The sequence below is a fragment of the Gadus chalcogrammus genome, chromosome 22, assembly GCF_026213295.1.
Source record: "Gadus chalcogrammus isolate NIFS_2021 chromosome 22, NIFS_Gcha_1.0, whole genome shotgun sequence".
NCBI classification, from domain to species: domain Eukaryota; kingdom Metazoa; phylum Chordata; class Actinopteri; order Gadiformes; family Gadidae; genus Gadus; species Gadus chalcogrammus.
Genome location: NC_079433.1, coordinates 14,115,117 through 14,139,568, shown reverse-complemented (window position 1 = coordinate 14,139,568; position 24,452 = coordinate 14,115,117). Strand labels below are relative to the sequence as shown.

Here is a 24,452-nt window from a genome sequence, read left to right as displayed (position 1 = left end):
GCTTTCCAAATGCGTCTCCTTGTCCGGCCTGGAGCGCGGCGCCTTGTAGCTCATAGCAGGAAAAGCTGCCGCATTGTTAGTGCCGTTACAGCGGGGGGAGAAGGCCTGCAGACACAACTCAGTGACCCTTAGCGAAAGAGTGGAATGGTTCCAGGTGCTTTCCCAAACGCTCTCAATCTTTTTTTCCTACAGCTTTGGACACAGCAGCCCCCCTATCTCCCCCCCCCCCCCCCCCCCACACACACACACACACACACACACACACACCAGATCACACACCACATACACACACGGCGAACAAGGGCCCTGGCATCTTGGGAGTCAGACGGTGATATTGGTGAAAGGGGTCATGAGGGGTCACTCTGTTTGACCCGTTTGGATTGAGCCGTTGACGTTGGTTATTCGTATCAGATGCATCAGAAGGAAACATAGGAGTGACGTTATTTTGGGCGAAAGGAATTAAAAAGTAAAATTGAATTATTTTAGTTTCATGGGACGTACTTGAAACGGATTCAAGTCGTGAACCCAGACTCAGGACTCTGAGCTTACCCTGAATGAAATGCGGAGGCGAATATTTGAAGAGATGGTAAAACATACAGATGTGCGGTGCGTTCTTGTCTATGGCAAAGTAGAGGAAATTGAGGATGATTGGAGGTATTGGATCTCGTCATGTGACTAGAAATGAAACGCACATGATGCATTTCTAAAAGGGAAACAGACTCGTCAGTGATGACATCAATGACAGCGACTTTATCAGCAACGAAACTTGCTGTGTTGGTCAGTCTGTGTGGGTGACCTCAAAACAATAACCGGAAGAGTTTGAGTTTAGGCAGCAAGTGCATTGATGTTTTCCCATTGGAAACCAAGACTTTCAATAGGACTTGCTCTCATTTCCCCAATTTGAGGCCAGAAAGTTAGGGCCTTTTACCCATAGTTAACTCAGGTCAACAAAACATAAGTGAAACGATGTCCTGCCGATGGAATTGCATCGCAGTGCATGAAGAATTCGCACTTTGCTGCATCTTATTTCTTGCGCTGCAAAAAATAGCACACCCACGCATGCACGCAACCTTCGAGGAAAAGCCACAGAGCATCCGTCCCCGGCCGCGCAGTGTATCTGATGAACCTGGCCACAAATGTCATCAAATACGTACATTGAAGCCACACACACACACACACACACACACACACACACACACACACACACACACACACACACACACACACACACACACACACACACACACACACACACACACACACACACACACACACACACACACACACGCCCAGTGAGGACGTAGTTTCCATTCTGACGTGCCCTGCAGACCTGCTTACATGAAGGACATTCAAGTAATTCTTTGTATATTTGGTTGAGGCTGCGATTATTCATTATTGCTTTAACGCGGCAGGCCATGCATCCAACACACCAACCTACAAGCAAATATAAGGCCTGGGTCTTTGTGTTATGTCCAGGATGACCTACCCTAACATGTCTGACTCAACAAAAGTACATGGTAGGCAAACCTGCGCACACTTGATCTCATTATATTTACACATAAGACATGCCTCACAATGAGTGTCTAAGTAGCACATCGACTGTCTGCCCCCCCAATCTCTCTCCCTTCACCGTCTCGTAACCTTGCTCGACCCTCGCTGGAAAACATATACTTTTAAAGTTCTTCTCGTTTGACCTATTTCTCATGCTGGGAAAAAACATGTCTAAATGCAGTAAAGGCTTAGTTTGTCGTAGCCTGTAACATCCATAACTGTATATCCTTAACACACACACACACACACCTGAAGGTGAGTTCAAGTCTGTGAAACTGAATAGCTGACCCCTGTTGCTTGGTGGATCAGGCTGTTAACCCAGGTCTCCGTTTACCCCGGGGATTAGAAGTAAATTGAAATGCAAGGAATATTTTCTATTTAAAATGCTGCTCTTTTCCCCTTCCGCTTCTCCTCACCATATTTGACCACTTCTTCCTCTCTCTCCACATTTGTCATCAGATTTAGTGTCTGCTTCCTCTTATCACCATTCAGTCTTTTCTTTTGGATTGTCAGGGTCAAACAATGAAAAAAAAAATACATTCGCACGAAAGCCTAGAAGAACCTGGCAAAGACAGGTGTGTAGAGCGTGCACTTTAACTGCACATGCAACGCCTGGGATCTCCTGGCCAGTTTGTCAGGTGTGTCCATCGTCCATCTGTCTGTCTCTTCCACTTGGTAACGGAGGGAGGCAAAGTTAGCTAAAGAATCCTGAGCGTACACGCGCGCACACGCGCGCACACACGCACACACACACACACACACACACACACACACACACACACACACACACACAAACACACACACACAAGAGCAACTGAGCAAGAGAGTGAGGCTGACTCCAGATTAAAGGACAACATTCTGAGCATTCCTTTCTGCTGAGAACATCCACCCTCCGCCTCCACCCCCGCACCACCCCCGGCTGATCTGCTCTCTCTCCCTCTCCCTCTCTCCCTCTCCCTCTCTCCCTCTCTCTCTCCCGTTTTGCTCCACTAGAACCCCGGCAACCCCCAGAGGAAATACTTGCCCCCCCCCCTCCCAGACCCCCTGTTCTGGACCTCCAGACCCGTCCTGACCCGCAACATCCGGACCACAGATATGCAGCCAGCATGTACAGCCACCAATGACAGAGCCCTGTGTGTGTGTGTGTGTGTGTGTGTGTGTGTGTGTGTGTGTGTGTGTGTGTGTGTGTGTGTGTGTGTGTGTGTGTGTGTGTGTGTGTGTGTGTGTGTGTGTGACTGTATGTGGGCGCTGTGCGTTGCTGCACAGGAATTGTCGGTCTAGAGTGCGCATGTGTGTGTGTGCAAATGTGTCCATGATCTCACGCATGTGTGCAAGGAACCCACGACCAGACAGGAAGTGAATGAAGAGTGTGTGTGTGTGTGTGTGTGTGTGTGTGTGTGTGTGTGTGTGTGTGTGTGTGTGTGTGTGTGTGTGTGTGTGTGTGTGTGTCTCTCTCTCATCACGGTGACCCTGTGTGATGTGGAGGGTTGAGGGAGGGAGGACTGCCGGGCCCTAGGCGAGTAGGGGCCGCGATGGGCTTGGCCAGGAGCCCGTGTTTACATTCCCCGTCTCTGAGGAAGCCCAGGATGAAAGAGGCCCTCCGCTCAAAAAGCGCACACACACACACACACACACACACACACACACACACACACACACACACACACACACACACACACACACACACACACACACACACACACACACACACACACACACACACACACTTTGGATCCACAAGTGAAACGTTGTCAAGAAGGCCTTTGACCCAATGAATTTTCTCCTAAATGGAGGAGTTGCTCTGACCTCCTACAATTCACAGATTTGGCACAAAAATGACCTCCTAGATTAACAACAACATTCTTCCCCTGAGAGAGAGGTGTCCAGTGTTTACCTGTGTTCACAGTTAGATCCTGACTCGTCGGCTAACATGAACAGCCCCTGACTTAACTCAACGTTGCGCGACAAACCCGCCGTATCCAAAGGAAACCTACATTTCAACAAAGTCAACGTTGGAGGCGTATGGAGACGAGGAGAGCGGATGTCGGGCGCTACGTGTGGAGCTACGCTGTCCGCCTCGGCGTCCCCATCGAGGCCACAGTGTTGTGTCTCCAGACGGGCCCCTGGCTCTGCGGCTCCGGCAGCCTTACTGTAAACACTATTATTTCACCTCTCCCTCCCACCCTCCTTTCTTTCTTCCATTCGCTCGTTTTACAGAAAGAACAATCTAGTCTCAAACAATGCCCCGCGTCATGGCCGAGGAAGGAAGAGACTAGAGCGAGGAAAGAGAAAAAAAATAGAAAATAGAAAAAGGCCCGGGGGGGGGGGGGGTAAGGGGAGTCGAGGAGAGGGGTCTGGGGAGATCGAGAGGAGGGGGCGTGTTGAGATGATAGAACAAGAGAGGCTGAGATAAAGAGACATAGATAAAGAGGCAGAGAGAGAGAGAGAGACAGAGAGACAGTGACAGAGAGAGAGAGAGGGACAGAGAGTCAGAGAGTCTGAGAGAGAGAGAGACGGAGACAGACGGAGACGGAGAGACCGAGACGTAGAAGCAACCAAACCACCAGACGAGTAAGAAAACTGCAAGGGCAGCAGCGGCGGCGCGAACTGTGAAAGACGAAGAAGAAGAAGAAGGAAAAAAGAAATGGGGCACCACAACGGTTGCCAGAGTATGCACAGCGTACAGGAATGCGGCATGGGGCCCTGGGCGAGTGAAACAAAGACAGCACAGTCAGTGGCCCTCTCTCCCCAGTGCTACCACATCCGCACATCATTAGCTGGAAAATTTTTCATATATGCTGTAACTTTTTCTTTCACCCCCCCCCCCCCCCCCCCCGCCCCCTCCTATTCCTTCTGCTGGTACACATAGGAAAGCCTTTAATATCCAGATGCGGTCATGTATGCGCGGGTGTGTGTGTGTGTGTGTTTGTGTAAGTGTGTATGTGTGTGCGTGCGCACATTCACTGACCAACCGGTCCCCCCCCCCCTCCCCACCTGGACGGTACCCATGCAGCCCTGGACCATTAGGGCGGACTAAGGAGCTGGGGGGGTTGGGCAGAGGGGGCGCGTCCATAGGGCCAACGTCAGGGTGGTGTTCTGTGTTCTGGGTTCTCCTTCTGCTTCACGCCCCCCATTGAACACAGTCGGGGTGTTAGGTGTTACACAGGAAATGCTAAATAAGTCCTGCATTGTGTGCATGTGTGTGCTTTCTGCCGGCCGGCATCTATGCATTCAGGTATATCATTTCTGTGTGTGCGTGCCGTTTGCTTATGTGAAAGTGGGGGCAGGCCTACTTTCGGCAGCCGGCTGCAGTCAAAGCATAGAGGGAGGGTTTTTTCTTTTCCTCCTTTTTTCCCATGCGGAGCCGTTTAAGGAGATATCTAAACAATCCCAGAGCCCAACACACGTGCTCCCTTCTCTGGGCCCTGAGCTTTCCTTTTCCTCTCCCTGCTGTCTCTCTCTCTGCCTGCCTGCTTGTCTCTCTATGCTTGTCTGTCTGTGTGTGTCTGTGTGTCTGTGTGTCTGTGTGTGTGTGTGTGTGTGTGTTTCCAGAGTGGAAGCACATTGTCTGGCGTGGCACAAAGGACTAGATTCAGCCAAACTGCACATCTTCAACGCTGGGCGCAGGAATCCCTACGCTTCAAAGAGTGGTTTCTTCTTCAGGGCTGAAGTCTGTCACAGTGCATCCCATGGTGGGCTGCTGACGCGAGCATGCGCCATCGACATGACTGCATGAGGGAGATAAGGGAAGAAACGTTTTATAAGGTACAAATTAGGAGGCGACGGGAGAGTGTGCGTGGAAATTATCCACGCCAAGAAAAAGGACTCGCTAAAGATAGAGTACTTGAGCTCCGCTCCTTGCTAGATCAAATGAAAGATCCCAGAGGAAACACCTGCAAAAGGTATGGCACGTGAAGGTGAAGAAGAAGACCCACCGCGAGGTTCACAGGACCACCGCCGAGTCGAGCATGGCCAGATAGAAGCGTTTCGCTTGAAGCAAATTGATTATGATGGCACCAATGTCAATTATAACTTTAATGTCTGTATGTGTTATATCGCTTACAATATATTAAGTAGGCCTATGCAAAATGTATTATACGTCTCTGAAGTATTATAGGTAGTATACGACTATAAATATCTATATATCTATAATAAGTATCTCTTTAATCATCATTGCAGATAAAATTGTGCGGGTTCCATTTGTGTGAAACCAACCTAACATTTTAGCTAGAGGTCAAACTGAGGTTCTTTGATGACGTCTTGAAGTACCGCGGGAACATGGGAGAAAATCTATCCAACGTTACTTGATAAAATTGCTGCAAGTAACATACAAGATGTCCCGAGAGAGAGAGAGAGAGAGAGAGAGAGAGAGAGAGAGAGAGAGAGAGAGAGAGAGAGAGAGAGAGAGAGAGAGAGAGAGAGAGAGGAGAGAGAGAGAGAGAGAGAGAGAGAGAGAGAGAGAGAGAGAGAGAGAGAGAGAGAGAGAGAGAGAGAGGAGAGAGAGAGAGAGAGAGAGAGAGAGAGAGAGAGAGAGAGAGAGAGAGAGAGAGAGAGAGAGAGAGAGAGAGAGAAAAGGTCATGAAGTACAATTTGGCTGTTGTTAATATACCTAGGCGGAACTCCCGTCGTTAGTCTATTTGGGGGTAACACTGTCTTAGCTTGGTGGCTGGCATAGCAGCACATCGTATTGGGCTAGATATGTGCGCCAGAAATGTTAAATTATTTCATTTAAACGAATCAATCAAATTTAGCGTGACGCAGCGATATAAAACTAAATATAATAAGAGTGTGTGTTGTTCGGTCAGACACACATCGCCATATGAGCAGTTGGGTTCTTAACCACTTGATCCTTTGATTATTCGTGCTTTCATATAACTATAATAGTTCTACCTGTGTTGACTTGTCCCTCAAAACGAATATCTCTCAAATGTTACAATAGAAATGAAAATAACTTATTTTGAGTGTTACCATACACTTACACCAAACCACACACTAAATGCTTGATTTGTTATCATTTTTACTTTTGTATAGCTATATTGAAAGGTAAATGTCATTGTTGCGATAGCTTATAATATAAAATAAACTGAGTTACTGAACTTGGTAACAGACAACACAACGTGACTTATAGTTTGGATGGTAAGTGATGCATGACTTGATCTATACATGGAAACATCTTCCAAGCGCAAGACCCAGGTTGAGATGAAACAAATCCTTCCGTCTAATGTCTTAGTGTATTATCAACATCACTTGCGAATAAAAATAAAATAATACGTAGGAACACCATACCATGCGTGTATCCTGGTCATGGTCCGATGCAAGAATAGGTGGAGGGTGTTCTCCTGGCAGAGGCCCTGGCCCTAGCATCGGTAGGTGAACGCTCACATAGTGGGTGCACGCAGCTTATTACCGCCATAGTGACGCTTACTTTGTAGTTAAACATGCATCAAAATGTGATTGCTCTAGGTTCTTTAGTGCAATCAGGTTTCAAGATTTAAACTAGACCATGGCAGTCAGACAAAAAAGGCGATTACATCTTGCTGAAACATGGATAGAATAGAAAATGGCAGACAGAAAGAGACGTCGTAAAGGAGCACGCAACCACCCACACCCACACACACACACACACACACACACAGGCACACACTTCAAAACAAACGCAACCAGGCGTCTGGTGATCAGTATGGCGTCAGGGGCGCCACAACATTCCGGAACTTAAACTAAATGAGAGATGAACATAAAATCCTGAGCCGACTGGAGTCGGTCTGAAAGCATTGTATTGTAGCAGGCCCTGCGTCTGCTGCTGCTGGGGTCCAGTCAGGAAATCTGGTTTCAATTTGTTTAATGTTGTCTAAGATACGGGTTTCTTGTTCTGGTAGGCATGGTGGGAGGTCCCAACACAGAGAAAGTAGGTATAGCGGTGAGAAAATACCTTTTTTAAAACCAGATGAATATGCATGTCTCACTGTTGCAATGTATGGGAAGGGCCATCTACGTCTGTATCCTGTGTTTAACAGGTAAAACTATAAAATGGAGCCAACTAAATAATTGAAGCTGTATATTAGATCCTAGTGGGATGTGTGAAGCCACAAGGGAAATTAAGTAGGCTATTTGGATGGACGTACGCTGACTTTACAGTTCTGTAATCCTAGCACTAAGTGACACTCACAGCAAACAACCACGGACGACGTAGTTTTCAGCTTTCCGGTTTATTTGTTTTGTTTTTAATGGTTGCTAGGTGTGGAGGTTCTAGATATCATCCGATCAATAACGGTGGGAAACACCCGTTAAATGGAGGAGGAAGAGGAAGTGTCAGCGATATGAGAACCTGTCCGGCGGGTGGTTGACAAAAGACCAAGTTCAACACGCATTGGTGAAATGATCTGCGTCTAAGGCTTGAAAGAAAGTATTGCTTTCGATGTGCATCAGTGAAAGCGGACATGTCCAATTCATCTCGGCTTCCCCACGCGGCCTCGGTGTCGTTCTTCATCGAGCCATGTGTCTATCTGTGCCCTTGATCTGATACTGCCAGTGCACAGGGCTAGCGGGGCTTGATGTGAGCTAGCAGCGCTGGTCACGTGTGATGCTATCAAGGCTGCATCTGAAGCCCACTAACTCTACTGTTCACGTCTGTCTCAGACGATAAGCGGTTTGAAGGCTCCCGACGTTTCGACCCGTTCACAGACAAAGTAAGCAGACAAATAAATAAAAAATAATTGTTAAAAATCCTGATAATACGTCTCTAACACGTTTTGGTTTCAGTAGTCAGAGCGACGGTGGACGGTTGACAAAATTACACATCAACATTGACTAGAGGTTCGTATCCCCTTTCTATCTTCACGAAGAAGAAAAAATAAACGTTTAGAGACAAGTGAGAATTTTTTGAATGAAAACAAGCATACTTAATCTGGAGTTCAAAATTCAAACATCAAAAGCCTTAAGCTTTTGTTTTTCCAACAATAAAGGAGAAACTGCTTAGGCAGCAGCATTAGCGCTCCGGCGTGATGGACAGCGGAAGGGGTCGTGCGTCTGTCCGGACCCCTCTGATGTGCCGGCCGGAGACATCAGCTCCTTACCCGACCGCCTGTCAATCAGACTTGCAACAATGCGGCCGCAGCCAGACCGGGGTCATTCTAAGACCATCAACAAAGCAACAGACCCCCAGGGACCGCCAGGGGCTGCCTAATCTCACCCCCCCACCCCCCCGTACTCTCTCAATGGGTGGTCCTCCCTCCTCACCCTCTCTCCTTTCCTTTCACAGAGGGTGGTGGGGGGGGAATCTCACGTGTGTGTGTGTGTGCAAGAGAGAGAGAGAGATCGGAAGCCGTCAATCGGGGGGCCCCATCAGTTGTTCATCAATGAGCATATGCCTACGTCTCACACACACACACACACACACACACACACACACACACACACACACACACACACACACACACACACACACACACACACACACACACACACACACACACACACACACACACACACACACACACGACTCTTTCAAATTAGTAAGAAAATAACTGAAAATAAGTCTTCGCAGTCTCGTCTATAGGCCTATGCAAAAAAACTTGCAACCCCTGCTTGTCATTTCAGGACACATGAGATGAATCAGACTGAAAGCGAGAGCTAGGCCGTCCGTCTTGAACAGCAGCAGTTCCCTAAACCCATCTGGCTGCCCGTAACAGAAGCACTAAGGGTGACTACGTTAGCAACTCTGTCTGTTGGGTAAAGGGGAAGATTGTCAGAAGCTGTGTGTGTGTGTGTGTTATTTCCATGTATGTGTGCGCACCCCTGAATACAGTGCTATGTTTATTTGCTTTTATTACAAAGAGGAAACACTAAATGGATGAATGGTGGTGTGTGTGTGTGTGTGTGTGTGTGTGTGTGTGTGTGTGTGTGTGTGTGTGTGTGTGTGTGTGTGTGTGTGTGTGTGTGTGTGTGTGTGTGTGTGTGTGTGTGTGTGTGTGTGTGTGTTGGAGGGGCTAATAGGGGGATTCCAGACACAGCAACATTCATCTGGAACCTGAGATCGCATGCTCACGTTGCACTGTTCCACTTCAGCACGCACACGCGCACTCTCTCGCTTTCCTTCTCCCCTCCCTCTCGTTCTCACTCACATGCATACATACTCGATATCCTTCAATCGAGTTGGATTCCCAGGTTGAGTTTATTGCGGAGCCATACGTTGGTTCTGGTGACCTGGCAGGCTAGACTCTGTAAGACACAACTCTATGCATCCCAACACTTACAGGGACGACGAGTAGGAGTTTGACGCAATGTAAATCGCTTTAAATTGCCAACATAACAACAGGTTGTAATTTAACTATTAAGGTAGAAATTCCCTCTCTCTAATCTCTCTAATGGTAGAACGGCCTGTGGGTTGATTTATAATATTTCAGAATGGGGCCGGTTTGGCCGGTAAAAGGGAAGGAAGCTACTTCTAATTGCAGCTAATGGCAAAAAAATTCTGTTCTTTCATGAAACTTCATTGTTACATCTAATTATGTTTTGGCTGACATAAGCGTCTGACTACTATTCTGAACCCACAGAGCTTGCACTCCAGAGCTCTAAATGCACGGCCTTCAGCACGCTGCAGTTCACTTAACGGCTAAAGGAGAGAGCAACATAGTCGTCTCTATATATATATATATATATATATATATATATATATATATATATATGAATAAAATATTGAAATTGCCCAAGTGCAATTTTGTATTTCTTTAAATAGCATTATGTATGTTTGGGTCGGCCAAACATACACAACGCAGACAATGCAGTCACTGTCCATCCGTTGGACTACGCACGACCTTGCCCTGACCATTGTTAGCCTGCTATCTGGACCCTAGATGTCCCATCTCTCTTCAATTAAAGGCTCCTCTCTCAAGTCTCTTTTGAGTCTTAGCCGGTTCCTGGGCCTCAACCCTCTCCTTTCTCTGGCGGTTATCTGGTCATCAGAGCTGCCTCCTCCACGTTTGCAAACGCACCGGCGGTGGGAAGATAGAGGTGTGTGTCTCTGTCCGTCCATCCATCCCTGTCTGCCAAGGGACACTAAGGCCAGGTATAGACGGCAAGGAAAAGGACCACATCTTTTGCTCATGAGTGACTCTGATGGGATTTTTTTTCAGAACGATGTGATCAGAATCATCCGATGGTATCAGATCTGATCTGATTCTGATTTGGGCCAATTTCAAATCAGGGTCCTGAACAAGATACGGGTCAGATTTTTGCAATGCCAACTCAGTCTTAACAGTCATTTGGTCTTTCCTGTTATTTTTCCGCCACTCTAGATTAACAATTGTCAAAATTCTGCAGTAGCGAGAGCTACTAGACCTGGTCAGTGAACTGACGGTTCAAATAGTAGAATAATAGTAATGTCGTTTCTTTCCTTTTCTAGCAATCTGTCACCCACGATAGCACGTGTGAATTCGACTGTGAACATATCACACTGGAATCGGATATTGGCCACATTTAAACCCCAAAAACCAGACCTGAGCATTGAATCTGAATTGATTTCGCTGCTCATTTATGCATTTCTAGTATCTGCATATCTCTCTTTGGAGACAACAGCCTATCTAGTGTTTGAGTGTCAATAACAATGTGTGTGTGTGTGTGTGTGTGTGTGTGTGTGTGTGTGTGTGTGTGTGTGTGTGTGTGTGTGTGTGTGTGTGTGTGTGTGTGTGTGTGTGTCTACATTTCTATATGCATGTCTTCAAATGTCTCCACAACAACACACACAAGAATCTGACGAGCTTATAATCACAGATTTGCATGCACACACCAGTACACACGCATACATGCACACAAATAAACATGCAAAAGGTGAAACGGGTCGTTCCTCCGTTACCTAGTCTGACAGAGCAACCTTAGTTAGGTTAGTTATACATACTTGTGTGACACGAGATCGTCAATCAACAATAAGTGTTTTAAGAAATGAACCTGTGGTAAAAGAGAAAGAGAAAGTAAGAAAGTAAATACGTATCAATCATTTTGTTGAGATTAGATTTGTGAGGGAAGCGCCAAGAGCGTTTTGTATTTGGATAAGATAGGAAGATAGTACAAGGTCATATAAAAAACTGCTTCAGGTGAAGAAGTATCTGAGGACGACAGTATGTGAGGGGGTCGGTTTGGGGCTAGGTTATCAAGCACTGAAGAACGTGTGTCAGAAGAATAGTCAAGATGTGAAGTAGCTCTTGGATGCAGAATAGAAAACAAGGAAGAGAAACGTATTTTTTAGCAGGGCCTCTTAAAGTCAAGACTTTTATATTCTCTGAGAGAATATGTCTAAATCCTCTATATGAATAGTGAAACACCTTTTAACATGTATTGTTCTGAAGTTGGAACCCACTTTCAGGCCTTTTTGATGGAAGAACCTTCCTAGCAGGACATTTATATGGTTAAAAGTTAAGAATATGTTTTGACTGGGTTTTGACTGGGTACCAATAAAGGAGATGCTAAGCTAGCATCGCATCGTGATGCTAGCTTTGGAGACTCCAGCTGGGGTTTTCCAGTGTAAACGAATTGGGTCTTGGTGTGTGTTTGTTAAACGGCCTATACAGGAGGTCCAGCTTGCCACAACTCACCACAGAGGTGAGGGCCATCTGGAAGCTGTAGATGCGCGCCAGGCCGAAGTCAGCCAGTTTGATCTGTCCCCCACTGGTGACTAGGATGTTCTGGGGCTTCAGGTCTCGGTGGACCACGCGGTGCGAGTGGAGGAAGTCCAGTCCCTGGAGCAGCTGGTACATCATGTCCTGCAGAGGGCCACAAAGAACGGGTCCGTCAGCACCACAGAACCCCAAGAACAGGACCACAGAAACCCAGTTCATCAGGCCCACGGCAGCAGTTCATCAGGACCACAGAACCACAGCTCAACAGGACAGTGCTTGGACAGTGAAAGGAAATAACGAGACCAACATTTTGCATGCGCCCCCAAATTGTATTATGTTTTACTCCTGTACTAAAATGGTATATAATGTTTAGTTTCAATAATCAAGCACATACTGTAAGAGTAAATAATGTCCTCCTACCTCAAAAGTATTTAATGTTGCCGTACATTTCTTGCATTTATATAGTGTAAGATATATTTTTGGTATTTATTTAGTCTGAAATAAAATTTGTCTTTTAAAATCCCCATTATGGTCCTGTATTCATAAATACCCATTAAACATTACTGTCCCATCTGGGATAATTAACTATATCATCTCCTGCATTCAAAAGCTATAGTTAATAGGGATGGGTCAGAATATTTGATTACTCGATTATTCGTACCCGAGGGTCAAAATCGATTTTTAACATTTGGACTGTTAACATTTTTTCCCATTCAAACATAAAGTTTTTCACATGCCATAACTTTGTTTCCCTGGTAACGCCCGAGGGTTTGACTAATACCTGGAACAATCATTACCTTCCCGTAAGGTTCTTATGCAACGGAAACATTGTTCACTCCTCCAGCAGTATATAGGACGGACCGTAGCTACGACTTGGCAACGGGAGGTATTCTAGTCCGCTCAGCTATGAGCCAGAGAGCTAACGTTATGCATTGTACATATACAGTACATAATTCAAAATTCGTCCCAGCCTTTCTACCACAGATACTCTAGGGTCTATAGCATATAACCGTGTTGTCTGATTAGTTTAATTCATTTTTCACAATTTACCAGCTCTCGTTTTGAAGACCGAATCACAGCGCCATTCGTTTCAATGGGATTCGCGACGGTCTATACTTTCAACATAAAGTGTACAGATTTATAATATGAAATTCGTCCCAGCCTTTATACCACAGATACTATAGGGTCTATAGCATATAACCTCGTTTTCTGATTACAGTTCAATGCATTTTCACAACAGACAATTTGACTGGAACTACTTAACAGGTAGTTGTTTTTTTTGCGTTTAAGAAATTAAGCGATTTCTTGCAGATGATCCATGGCTGCCTTTGTGAATGTCGGCACACATCGAATATTCGTTCATACCACCGACTGATAATTCGACCACGAAAGATTTGAGTTATTCACATCCCTAATAGTTAACCAAAACTGCTTCCAACATTCTCCTTTAAGATTCCTCCAATACCAAGGATACAATACAAGCACAAATAATAGGGTTACAATTGGAACTTCATACAGACAACTGAGGATGGCAAATGATAAGAGAAAAATAATATGGTTACAATTCAAACTTCAAATAGACAACTGAGGATGGCAAATTATAAAATTGTCGTTGAAAACTCAGAGGGAAACATAAATTGAAGGTTGTTGTTGGGAGCCGGTGGCGGAGGACACTGGGTTACAGTTAGGAGAGCTGGACGAGACATCACACGGCAGATGGTCCGTGATCGGAGAAGCCCTGTTTTGATACTCAGAATGTGAAACCGATGTGCGTGTATCCGCTTCACGGACTGACCGGCTGCGAGTGACCCCCTTTACAAAGCGCTAGAGAATGATTATGAACGGGGTTATGATCCACGTGCGCCGCTTCTGCTTTGATGGCTCCTGGTGTGCGAGTTTGGGTCAAAGCAACAACAACCCGACGACAGTGGGAGATAAAAGGTAATTATGAGCGTGTCCCTCGGGGGAAAATGATCTAAAGCACGGCAGTGTGGAAGGAGTTAACATGAGTGGGCCTGCTGCTCCCATAGCCGACTGTGGCAGATGTTTGATAACACAGAGAGAGAGAGAGGGAGGGAGAGGGAAAGGGAGAGAGAGAGAGAGAGGGAGAAGAGAGGGAGAGGGAAAGAGAGAGAGAGAGGGAGAAGAGAGGGCGAGGGAGAGAGGGAGAGAGAGAGACAGAGAGAGAAAGAGAGAGAGGGATAATCTGTTTTTCAGCAGCTGTCTTGCTATAGTTCCAACTTGTTGTTCTCACAAACTGTCGCCCTACAGTACACGGCCATAGGGCATGCACAATGGGGTCGTCAAGGACTGACGCAAATATGACAGTTAACCCCCCCACCCCAAACAGTTTTATTCCAACATAGCACCTGTCAGTACGAACAAGCATGTCATACTTTCAAAGCAGACTTCACCATAAAGCAAGTGGCTCTATAGGATGGGGCTTTGCGAAAGGACGGCCACTTGGCCTTCATCCCAATTTGCTGCTCAACAGTCAGTTGTTGTTGTGGCGTTTCGTTTTTTTTTTCTCTGAAGCAGATGCGGTGCGGTACAGTATTATAGGCTGGCCGGACTCAGGGGCCACACGGCACAATGAGTGTTTCCTCTCATAGCTGACCACCCTGCAACTGAGCCGGGGGCACCACACGGGCGGCATGCAGACACAGAGAGGGGGAGAGAGAGAGAGAGAGGGCGAGAGAGATAGGGAGTGATTAGAGGGGGAGAGAGAGAGAGAGGGCGAGAGAGATAGGGAGTGATTAGAGGGGAGCAGGAGAGGGAGCGAGGCGCGGTGGAGAGCGGAAGAGAGAGAAAAGGAAATGGCTAGGGGGAACACACAAACAGCAGAGGGGAAGAGGAGGAGGAGGAGGAAGAGGAGGACGGACATGAGGCAGAGCGAGCGGGCACCTGCGCGGACGTGACACGAGCAACCCCTCTTCCTCACACTGGACGGCGGTTGTTGTCGTCCGCCGCTGTGTCGTGGTTCACCCGCCTCCCGCCCTAACCACTAACACCAGCCCAACTCCAAACCCCCCCCCCCCCCCCCCCCCCCCCCCCCCTCCCCCCTACTAAATAAAACACATGCGCACACCCCGCAGAACACCCCCTCCGAGCCAGGACCTCACAAGTGACATGGACCCGAGCCCGCTGCCCCATTCACGGGCCGACCAGCTGGCGAGGGACTCAAAAGGGTTGAAACAAGGGGGCTTGCACACTCAAGCAGAAGACATTAGCAAAGCGGCGCGGGTCTGGCCACTGTGCAGCCCCCCCGAAGAGGTGGCGACAGGATGCCCCCGCAGAATGGCAGGGAGATGACTGCATTGTGCGCGTGTGTGTGCGCCTCACGTGGACCCATGTGTGCCCGACGTAGCCCGGCGCCGCTCGCTCATTGTCCCCGTCGACGTGTGTGTTTGTGTGTTTACATGCAATGTTATCCGGGTCCAAGTGTGTGTGTGTGTGTGTGTGTGTGTGTGTGTGTGTGTGTGTGTGTGTGTGTGTGTGTGTGTGTGTGTGTGTGTGTGTGTGTGTGTGTGTGTGTGTGTGTGTGTGTGTGTGTGTTTTAACCAAGGGGTGCGTAAACAGGCTTTTCTTTCTCCATCTCCATTCAGCCATGACCCAGCTAGCAGGCCAACAGGCCGAGCGGGCCGTACGAGAGTGGGGCAGATTTTTTTTCCAGGGGGGCTGGGATGGTATCTGACACAATAGCAGCAGCCCGAGTTCCTCTCGGCTTTAAATAGCCATTTCACCAAGCTTCCTTTCTGCTGCATTTTCTTCCTTCCAATACTAATTATCTCAGAAGTGTGACTCTTGGAAAAACACACAAACAATATTAGCCGCCATTGGCCCCGGTGTCATCTCCCCTTGTCTGTCAATTACTCTCACAGTTGATTGGCAGGGAACGGGGTAATGGATATCTGACATTTAACAAACATAACGAGGGCAGTTTCGGCCCCCTTTCTCTGTTCCTCAACGACTGCGTGGTTGGGAAACGATGCCTGGATGTGGAGGATTGCCTTCGCACACAGAACAGCAGTCCAGCCAAACTGGTTGCTCAACACCCAACTGTCGTTCCATTGGCACCACTTCAACCAGAACCCCCTCGAATATCACTTGGCCAGCGGTGAACACCAAATCCAAACCATAAACGCAACACATCTGACCCCTCATGAGCAGAAGGACCAAGTAAGAAGGAAAAAAAAAATAGTAGCTAGCTAGCCTGCTGCAAGATGCCGTCAAAACATGGCTTTCCAAGTGCGCCTCCTTTTCTCATGCTAATGTACCAGGGGCAGCCATATTGTTAATTGTAGCTAGGCACAATGTGAGACATCTGCCGGTTAGCGTTAGTGTAATTCCCTCCCCATGCTTCATTAACCTCCCCCTTTATGGGCCTGGAGAAAAGAGTTCAGCAGGCTTGGAGGGCGGCGGTGGTGGTGGTGGCGGCGGTGGTGGTGGTGGTGGTCGTGGTGGTGGATGAGAATGGAGGAGGAGTGTGGGTGAAACCCAAGCGCTGGCCCAGCCGAGGAGCAGCGAGGTTGGGGCAGCCCGGCCGCTTGATGTCCTTCCAGCTCATTTGATTCTTGGAGGAGGGCCTCTTTCATCAATGAGCATGTGGTGGGTCTGGAGACTGAGGCGAGGTGCGAGTGGGTGGCGCAGGATGAACACACAAGGGCACTACATTTGGAAAAGGGGGTTTATTTGGATGCACCGTTGGCTGGACACTCACAGGGGGCCAAAGGCTACCCGAGCGGAGGGGGGGGGGGGGTTGTGTGTGTGTGTGTGTGTGTGTGTGTGTGTGTGTGTGTGTGTGTGTGTGTGTGTGTGTGTGTGTGTGTGTGTGTGTGTGTGTGTGTGTGTGTGTGTGTGTGTGTGTGTGTGTGTGTGTGTGTGTGTGTCCTTGAGGGTTACTATGTAGCGTCCACTCTACTGTCAATAACACGGGGAGGTTGCCCCTATCATAAGGTCCCACCATTATTAACACCAACCCCCCTCCTTGGGACTCCGACCACATGTGTGTGAAGAGAGTGTGAGGGTGGGCAGGACAGTGGATGAACGTCCAGCGAACTGAAGGAACGGTCATGAGATGCGGAGTTGACATTAGTTGCAAACACATGATATCTTGAATCCCCTTCCAGAAAGATTTTGTGCATGCGCTTCACTTTTGTGGGAGACAAAGAGAAGGACAGATCTGGCACTCTGGATAGATTTGGAAACATAGTTAACTAATGGTGAACTAACCTTTTTATATTCTTCCCATATAAAAATGTTTTAAAAGACACCACATGGACACTTTTAACATTTTGGGGGATTTTATAATACAGACGCACGGCTGTTTCCCTATCTGCGAAACCGTGTAAACAGAGGGGAAGAGGGAGGGAGGGCAATCAAAATAGAGACGGCAAGAAGTCTTTAATTTGGAGCCCAGCTGCCACATGTGCAGCGCACGAGAACGCCCCGTGCACCTCTGATGTCGCCCCAGCACCACTGCATCCTCTCTGTCTCCGGCTGACCTCATCTAAGAATACTCCCCAGGCCACCATACCATGGACCATGAACACATCGTAGGCGGAGCGCGAGCAAACCAGCAACAGGGGTATGGGTTGTAATCTGTGATCCATTATTATTTACTTTGTTTGCGATGTTGGCCTGGAATTTAAGAATTGCGTTGCCATGAGTGACTGTCCTTTATTCCATGAATGAGCATGGTGATAATAAACCAGTACACTAACTTTACAAATAGATTTGTAATTGTGGGCCAGATACCGTGCGTATAATGTCTCAGGGCACAGGAACACAGTAGACATGTATTAGTGTTAATGATAAACAGCAGTAAGCAGTAAGTTATAGGTTATGCCTTGATTTGCCCTGATTAAAATCCCAAAGCCCCTCCGTCCCCCCCCCCCCCCGTCTCCGTCCCCCCCCGTCCTACCTTGATGGTTTCAGAAGGGACGCCAGGGTCAGGGGCCTTCTCCAGGTAGGTGGTGAGGTCCTGGTCCACATGCTCAAAGACCAGCGTGAGTTTAGTCTCGCGGTCGGTCCGAGAAACTGTGCACACATCAAACAACCTGGAGTGGAGGAGGAGAGCAAAGCAGCAGCTTGGAATCAAGAGGCACTGCAATTGGAGAGATATTTGCATACCTGTGTGACCGCTCGGTTGTTAGAAAGAGGGCAGAAAAGACCACTAATGTCAGTCCCCGCCCACTCCAAAATAAAAACAAAGGAAAAAAGAGGCCACCGACTTGTAGGTGGCGATGGGCTAGGTATTGTAGGACAGACGGTGGGTAACGGTAAGTTCATGGCTAAAGTTGGTAAGTTCAAGGCTGTGAATTGACATTTTGCAGAGTGTTTACCCAAGTATTGGGCAAAAACTTGAGTAAGTGTTTGCCCAATACTTGGTACATGGGTACCAGGCCAAATGGCCGGACTGTATGCAGACAGTTGGTTAAAATAACAAACTGAACCGAATCTGAACTACCTAAGTTCATAGTTGGCAGGACTGAAATATATTGAAATAAATTAATTAAAAAAATATGTATGCGCTTCCTTTTAAAGAGGTGTGATCCTCCTTGAAAAATAGCTTCTCTTGTTTGGAGCCCAACAATGAGGATGATGACAACAAAAACAAAGGCCAGATCCATCAAACGTGTTCCCTAAACTTCTGTAACTATTGCTGCATTGCGTTAACAGACCCTTTCAATGTATTTGAAAATAAATCTCTTTGGATTGTATTAAATGGGTCCGCAGGTATGTTTGGGGCCGTTTGTCCTCAGATGCCAACCACAGAGCCATGGTCTGTTTACATGTACTTTCATGTGACCGATCAAGATGTTGGCAGCAGCTCCACTTTGATAGCTCAATCATTTACAACCCCCACTAGGATCCAATGGAACAGGGACGGTTGTCGGCCCGTAACATTCCAACAGAACACACAGTTAAAACGCCGACACTTTATGGCTGGTTTATATGGACACAATCTACGCGTTTCAATCTAGTAAATTCAATTTTGAGATAAATTGTGTGGAGCGTTCCAAATAAGTTATTTTACTAGAGTTTTGTGTAGAGAACCACGCATACATTCACACGCAGCGATAACGCCGGCTCCTCACGACAATCTCCATTACTTCCGTGCGAAGCTCTCGGGATTCAAAAGGTTTAAGACAAAAGATTTACAGTTGTCTTCACTAGGCAACGACCCTAAAGCCAAAAAAACAGATTATGTCTGCGTGGCTGCCAAGACCGGCTCTACTAGTGAAAAGCTGTTTACCAAAAAGAAAAAAAAAAAAAAAAGTAATCCAGTATCTTCTCTTCAAAGACCTCAGGACCACAACCAAAGCGGCATTCCCTAACCCGTGTCCATGACAACCTCTGATGGTCCATGGTAACCCTAGCCTAGCCTGTCCGCTACGGCTACGCGGCCAGCATCCCTCCTGACGGCAACAGCATGCCAAGTGACCCGGGATGGAATGCCCATCAGAGACGTGACCCTGAGAGGGTGACCGCCAGGGAGGTCCTCCTCTACTTCCTGCTCCATCGTGACACGGAGATATGGACGCTGTCTCATATTGCCGCGTAAAAACCACCAACCCCACTGAACCTTAGCCTTACCAAATGGTCACCAAGAAATATAAGTTCAAACCTTTAACCGTTCCTGGTACCCAATCGCTCAACCCTTACAGCAGATCTTGGCATTCACACCAAACAACAAAGTGTCCCGAGTCAACAGGTAATACTCTGTAATGTAGTTGAAAGACAGGATCAGTCAAGTATATGAGATGATATCAACAAGGAGCCAGTTCCTCCAGTAGGAAATCTGTCCAAACCTCTCTTAAAGCGGTGGCTGTTTAAAGCAGGACCCCCTCGCTGGGTTCGCTGGGCTACAATGAGGGCTCCCAGACACAGAACATATGGAATGAATAATGGCCCCCATTACAAACACCCAGGGGTTTCCTGGTGCATCTCGCGCACGCACGCACATGCACACACACACACACACACAGTTGGGTGCACCAACGTAGGGTTGGCTATGTGGTGCTCAACTTATCCTTAGGGTTGGTTAAATAGGAATAGGAAAGCTGAACCGTTTCTTGTTCTAAATAGGGTACTTTTAGACAAAACATTCTGTGTCGTACCCTGTCATTCATTGATTATGGACGAATTATTGTCAGGATCTGGGTCATTCTTTCATTCTTCGCAAAGTCCACGATAAAACAAACATGGAGGTGAGACCCAGAGGAATGCTACTCCCTTGTGTGTGTGTGTGTGTGTGTGTGTGTGTGTGTGTGTGTGTGTGTGTGTGTGTGTCAAAAATGCTATACATTGAGGTACACCCTCAAATTCATTCAATCACTAATTGCAGTCATTCATTATGAACATAGGTATGGAGGAGGACCATCACAAACCAGTCTATTCAAAACGTAAAGGACACACGCGCACACACACACACTTGACTTACCTGACAACATTGGGGTGCTCGAACGCCTCGAGCTGCCTCAGTACCGCCACCTCCCGAATGGTAGAGAGAGGCATTCCTTCTTCTTCTGTTTGGACCCGAACTCTCTTTAAGGCTACAAAGCGTCCCCCGTTCTTCAAATCTCTCGCTTTATACACTTTCCCGTAAGCGCCCTCGCCTATCTCGGCGACAGGTTCATAGTCAGTAGCAATAGTTTCTTTGTCCATTGTTGCTGGTTATTTTTCAGTTTTTTTTCTGCAGCTGAAAATATTGTGGGGAATCCCGGGCGAGTGTGACGAGTCAAGGCTTTTTCACAAAGACATCTTCCTAGGAGAGAGTTGGCACGTGCAATGCCTGGATAACAGGGAGACACAGAGGTAGAAAGTCACCATCCATGTCAGTTTGGATCAAACGGTGGTCCACGTAGGCAATAATAGAGCTGTCATGTTATATTCCGACTATCAACAGAGACCCGATGCGTCCCACTTCCACTCCTCCTCCTATTACGCATATTATCAACTCATGTCCTCCTACCTCTCTAAAAAACAGAATAATGTCAAGTATAACCACCCTTTTTACAATTTCATCCGGCCGTTATTATTATTACGAAGGCCTGCATAGAGCAAGCTAAACAGATTTGACATTTGGCTAATGGTAATTAAATCGCCCCCTGATACCCATGATGCTTTCAAGATGGATATGGCGACCCGAAATAGAGGAGACAATAAGCCTAGGGAAATAAATATAAACTACTTCGAATACTTGGAATCATATGAGCCTAGCTCGGGTGGTTGCAGTGAGCAAGAGACAGTCAAAATGTGCCCTTTATCAAACTTCTGTTTCAGGCAAGACAGACTCTGCGAGCACGTGGCTTACTGGCATTGTCTAAACTTCCTGCAGAAATGCTCAATTTAAACACTTTCTCAGTCCTATTTCATGCCAGTTGCAATCGCAGCCGATAAAACAAAGTATTGTCAACATTATCAAGTGGTTTTGGTGAAGAAGGGTCACGTGGATTATTTTATATTAATTTAATAGTTTCTCGATTCAGAAAATAAAAAAAATAATAAATCGGAGGAGAAATCTCTAGATTGCAGCATTTTGTCGTTTTATTGATTCACAAAGGAAACATAACAACCTACTGTTCTGAACCAAAACAATATAAATCGATAACTTAAAGCGTAAAATGGCTCATGATTACCTTCTTGTTACGTTGTCAATAAAATGTCGCAAAGTTGGCATGACGTCCAATAAACTGCAGAGGAAACATTGCTGTTGTGGATGTTTTAAGTTGTAAATTCAATTAAATGAGAACTCCCAGTAGACAGCATCACACACATCCCTCACTGTCCTCGTGCGGGGCCACACAGGTAGTTGGACTGTGCACGCTCTAACCCCCCATCCCTCAAGACTGCACACACACATACACACCACCACCACCTCTGAGACTCAGAGCAGCAAACACTACACCAAGGGAGGGGGGCGTATTCCACAAGCACAAAAACTATCTGCATGGGCGCACTGTTGCTACTTTTTTTTTCCAGGGAGGTCATAGGACAAAGGCAAACGCGTGATATACCCCTCGAAAGCACGCTCCTCTTCCGTCTTTCAGATTTCTCTTTCTTTTTCCATATATCCCGGGATATGCAACGCTTCGCCTGTGAGCTCCGACTCTCCCCTGCTTTCCCACGCTGGTTGAATGTGCCTGACCCCCTTCAGAGAGGGTTTGACACAGAGCAGGGACATTTCCGCATTCCTAACGACTACAAAGGCAAACCGCCTTCTTTTAGCTTTCCCTCTGCCTCCTTGGTTCTTTTACCATTCATAGCCCTCTAGGTTTTGTCTCTGTTGTCAAAACCGGGAGCGCCACATGGGAGAGAAAGAGAGTGAGAGAGAGAGAGAGCGAGGTCGGGACTGCGAAGGAGTTTATTGGATAGTCACACTATCTATCTCTCCTGGCCATTTACACAACTCTCTCGTTAACAATGCACCAGCGGGGAAGGCAATGCGACAAGCGCTCCTCGATGGCCCATGAGGTCAGGTTCAAGGCCCGGTGGCTTGATTTCTGTCGGTAGGGGATTCTTCTTCAAGTAGCTCCTCTTCTCGGGTGGTCGTTTTTCACGCTCTCATGGAGGAGCTGCTGTGAACGCCGAGGGCTCTGCTACCGCCGGGCCCATTGTTTTATGTGAGGGGTTTATCATGACAAAAACATAGCGAGCGTACAGTATAGTACATTAAATCAAATGGGTATACACATTAATAAATCGAAATAATGTTTAAAACAAAGATTTACCTTTCAATGTATACACTTAATTCTTGCCTAATTATAAAAAAAATTATTGACTAACATTTTAGAATTGTTTAATAACTCAATATAATTAATTATAATTCTAGAAGAAACATTTCTGACTAAATAAATCTCATATATTTATGTATAAAAAATGCTTTCCATTAAAAGTTGTCAGAAACAGCACTAACTTATGAAAGTGGCAGCTTCTGAAAGTAAATACTATCATTATTCTCAGAAATTCATTTAGGCCTATACAAACAATTATAACAATACTTTTTTTTAAATCGATCTTGTCCCAACAGTAACAACAACCTACCAACCACCACGTTTTCCCATCATAAATAAAAACCCCTCCTTTTAAACACTTCTTACTTTAAAAATCTAAAGTTCTCCCCTCCACGGCTCTGTGAACGGACACGGCTGAGACGTGACACGACAGGCGTGGAACCCAGCGCCATTATCATAACTTCATCTGAAGCTCTGCTTTTGAGATGCACACTGGGGATCAGAGGAGGGGGAGAGAACCCCCACCCCCTCTCTCGCTGTCTCTCGCTGTCTCTCCCTCTGTCTCTCGCCCTTCTCCCCTGGTGCTCGAAGATTTACATACAAAACATGTCTTGCATGCTGGATGGAGCTGCACACTGAGGATTCCTCCCAGGATGAAAGTGAATCTGCAGGGGTGAATGACATGGAAGTATATTATGTATAGGAATGTCCACCGGCCCCACCTCTAAATGTTGGCCATTTGCATGACAAAGCACACAATGCAGACAATGCATCCCAGACCAATTACTGTAAAAATGGGGCCATTAGAATTTTTTCCGTCATCATTGTTGCTGCGAAACAAGAACCGAAAACCATTGGTCCCGGATTGAATAAATTAGCAGGCGCACCCTTGTTTTGGCTGGAGAAGAAACCAATTAGTTACTATTGTCCACGCTATGGTTATGAGGGGAATGAGTGGAGAAAGAGAGATAGATAGAGAGAGGGTGACAGATATAAATATGGGCATCAACGCATAGGCCTAGAGGCAAAGAGAGAATACACACACGGTTTACATACAACAATGTCAAACAATCGACCGTTGGTACATAGTTTTGAGATGACGTTCTCAAATCTTAAAATCATTGATTTCATTTGTTAATAATGCATTTTCATAACTATAATGGCATGCCATGCACATGTGTCATACTGGCGTCTGTGTGTTTTCTGGGCTGGTTAATCTGGGGAAGTTTTGGTTTGATTATAAGGTTTTATGAGTGTGTGGGTATCGTAATTTCTTTATTCACAGACATGAATGTAGTTTCCTACATCACAGGGCTTGGGAAACCTTTCTCTTGCTTCTTTTAAATTCAACACCAGAACGTGTGTATGCTCTGATCTCGAGTACAACGACAATGTCTTTGGTTATCTAGCAGCACAACACAATACCCAAAGATTACAGGTAACTGTATGTTGAGCCTGTGCTGCTCCAAGCCCTGAACCGAGTGAGATAAAAGCATGTTTTGTGGTCATGATAATAACCCTTACCCATAATAAAAAAATTAGAACACTCCCA

General features: G+C 46.6%; 1 protein-coding gene across 2 annotated transcripts in view; it reads right to left on the bottom strand.

Moving 5' to 3' along the window:
• Positions 1 to 22,337, bottom strand: part of cdk6 (cyclin dependent kinase 6) — a 34,563-nt gene extending 12,226 nt beyond the window's left edge. Inside the window, exons 1-4 of one of the 2 annotated variants that reach the window (XM_056582897.1) lie at positions 22,184 to 22,337; positions 20,608 to 20,958; positions 18,085 to 18,220; positions 12,138 to 12,305 (exon numbers count right to left, since the gene is read on the bottom strand). In XM_056582897.1, coding sequence (XP_056438872.1) covers positions 12,138 to 12,305; positions 18,085 to 18,220; positions 20,608 to 20,831 — 528 coding nt within the window. In that variant the 5' untranslated portion in view covers positions 20,832 to 20,958; positions 22,184 to 22,337. The other variant, XM_056582896.1, reaches the window with a different exon arrangement.
• Positions 22,338 to 24,452: the final 2,115 nt, after the last annotated feature.